We start from the raw sequence: 1630 nt of genomic DNA, 5'->3' as shown, positions 1-1630 counted from the left end.
GCCGGGCGGCAGTCCGCGTCGCCGACCCTGAGCATCTTCCGCTTGCACGTCTCGAAGACCTCGCCCGTCTCCGTCAGCGCGCCGGTCCAGGTGCAGATCACGGCCTGCTTGTACTCCGCCTGGGGGCCCGTGCCCTTCCTCACCTCCTTGTAGCGCACGCCGGGCATGAGCACGCGGTAGCCCTCGGCGTCGAGCTCGTCGTCGCCAAAGGCCGCGGCGTCGGCGTCCTCGTCGCGCTTGCGGTGCCAGTCCGCGGCGTCGATGCCCTCGAAGTTCTTCGCCGTCACGTCCTCGACGATGGGCTCGTCGTTGTCGTAGGAGCTCATCGCGACGGCCTCGGACATTTTGCCACGAATCGAGGTCTTTCGCAGCATCTCCACAGCATCATCGACCGCATATCCTGAGGCTGCCCCGACGGTGAAGCTGCATTATTCCACCCTCCACGACACCCTGCGCGGTTCCGCCTCGCTCCGCGGCGCCATGGCGCGCCGGCGCTGGCTCGCGCCGCTCCTGGTCCTCTGCGGCGTCGTCGGCGCCGACGACGCGTCGGCGGAGATCGGCTTCGACTTCGTCATGGCGACCGTCGTCGGCGCGACGCTCGTCCAGGCGCTCGACTTCGTGAGCTCGCAGAGCACGCAGCTCGCCTACGCGTCGCGCAACGGCCTCCTCTTCAACGGGACCGTCGCCGAGACGACGACGATGAAGACGCTCATGGCCACCGCGCAGAACCTCGGCGCGCTCCCGCGCGGGACGCGGGCGCGACGCGCCCGACTTCGAAAGCTCCGATCTCGCCCGTTTCCCGCGCGTTCTCCGCTGATTTCTGGACGAGCGATTGTCCCTCGGAGCGCGCTCGACGCGCGGATCCTTTCTCGGGACGCGCGCGCGCGGAACACTCATGTTGAAGCGAACTTGAATCACCCCCCCCAGGCGAGCGCAACGTGCTCGCGATCTACGCGGGCTTCGACGCGGACCACGCGTACTACGCGTACGCCTACCTGCGCGAGGACTTTTACAAGTCGAGCGGCGCGCGCGCCGCGCACGCGGGGAACCTGACCGTGACCCTGGGCAAGAACGTCAAGGGCAAGGGGAAGCTCGACGCGGAAAAGTACGTGTCGCGCGGCCGCTGCGACGACTTCGACTACGACCTCTGCGCGGTCGCCTTCACGAGCGACGCCCTCGGCGAGCCCGTCGACGCGTTGAAGACGACGAAGTTCGACTGCACGACGACGCACTGGTTCCGGAGCTCCGTCAAGTACAAGACGCCGCGGTGGACGACGCCCTACGCGATGCCCGCGGACGTGGCCGCGGGCGTGGGCTACACCATCGCCGCGCCCCTCTTCGACGCCGAGGGCAAGCTGCGGGGCGCCGCGGGCGCGGACGTGGGCCTCAGCCGCGTGTCCGAGATCATCGCGGCGACGGCGCGGACGTGGTGGCGGGAAGACCTCGGCGCCTACGACCCCAAGGGGCTCTTCTTCTACGTCGTCGACGCCGACCTGCGCGTCGTCGCGTCGTCCGTCGGGCCCCGCGTCGCGCCGGCCGACGACCTCTTCCACTACGCGCCGAATAGTTCGAACGCGCTCGTCGCCAACGGCTCCGCGGCCTACGTCGCCGGCGTCGTCGCCGGCGATCT

The 1630-nt window shown here is 69.4% G+C and overlaps 1 protein-coding gene across 1 annotated transcript in view; it reads left to right on the top strand.

Moving 5' to 3' along the window:
• AURANDRAFT_68667 (hypothetical protein) overlaps positions 1 to 1630 on the top strand; it is a gene marked incomplete at both ends in the record, with an annotated part of 8330 nt that overhangs the window by 2273 nt on the left and 4427 nt on the right. Inside the window, 2 exons of the mRNA XM_009044378.1 lie at positions 406 to 805; positions 928 to 1616. Coding sequence (XP_009042626.1) covers positions 406 to 805; positions 928 to 1616 — 1089 coding nt within the window. The remainder of the gene's footprint in view (positions 1 to 405; positions 806 to 927; positions 1617 to 1630) is intronic.

The sequence above is a fragment of the Aureococcus anophagefferens genome (assembly GCF_000186865.1).
Source record: "Aureococcus anophagefferens unplaced genomic scaffold AURANscaffold_281, whole genome shotgun sequence".
In the NCBI taxonomy this organism is placed as follows: domain Eukaryota; class Pelagophyceae; order Pelagomonadales; family Pelagomonadaceae; genus Aureococcus; species Aureococcus anophagefferens.
Note: the sequence above shows the minus strand (reverse complement) of the source record. Positions and strands in the feature narration are given on the sequence as shown.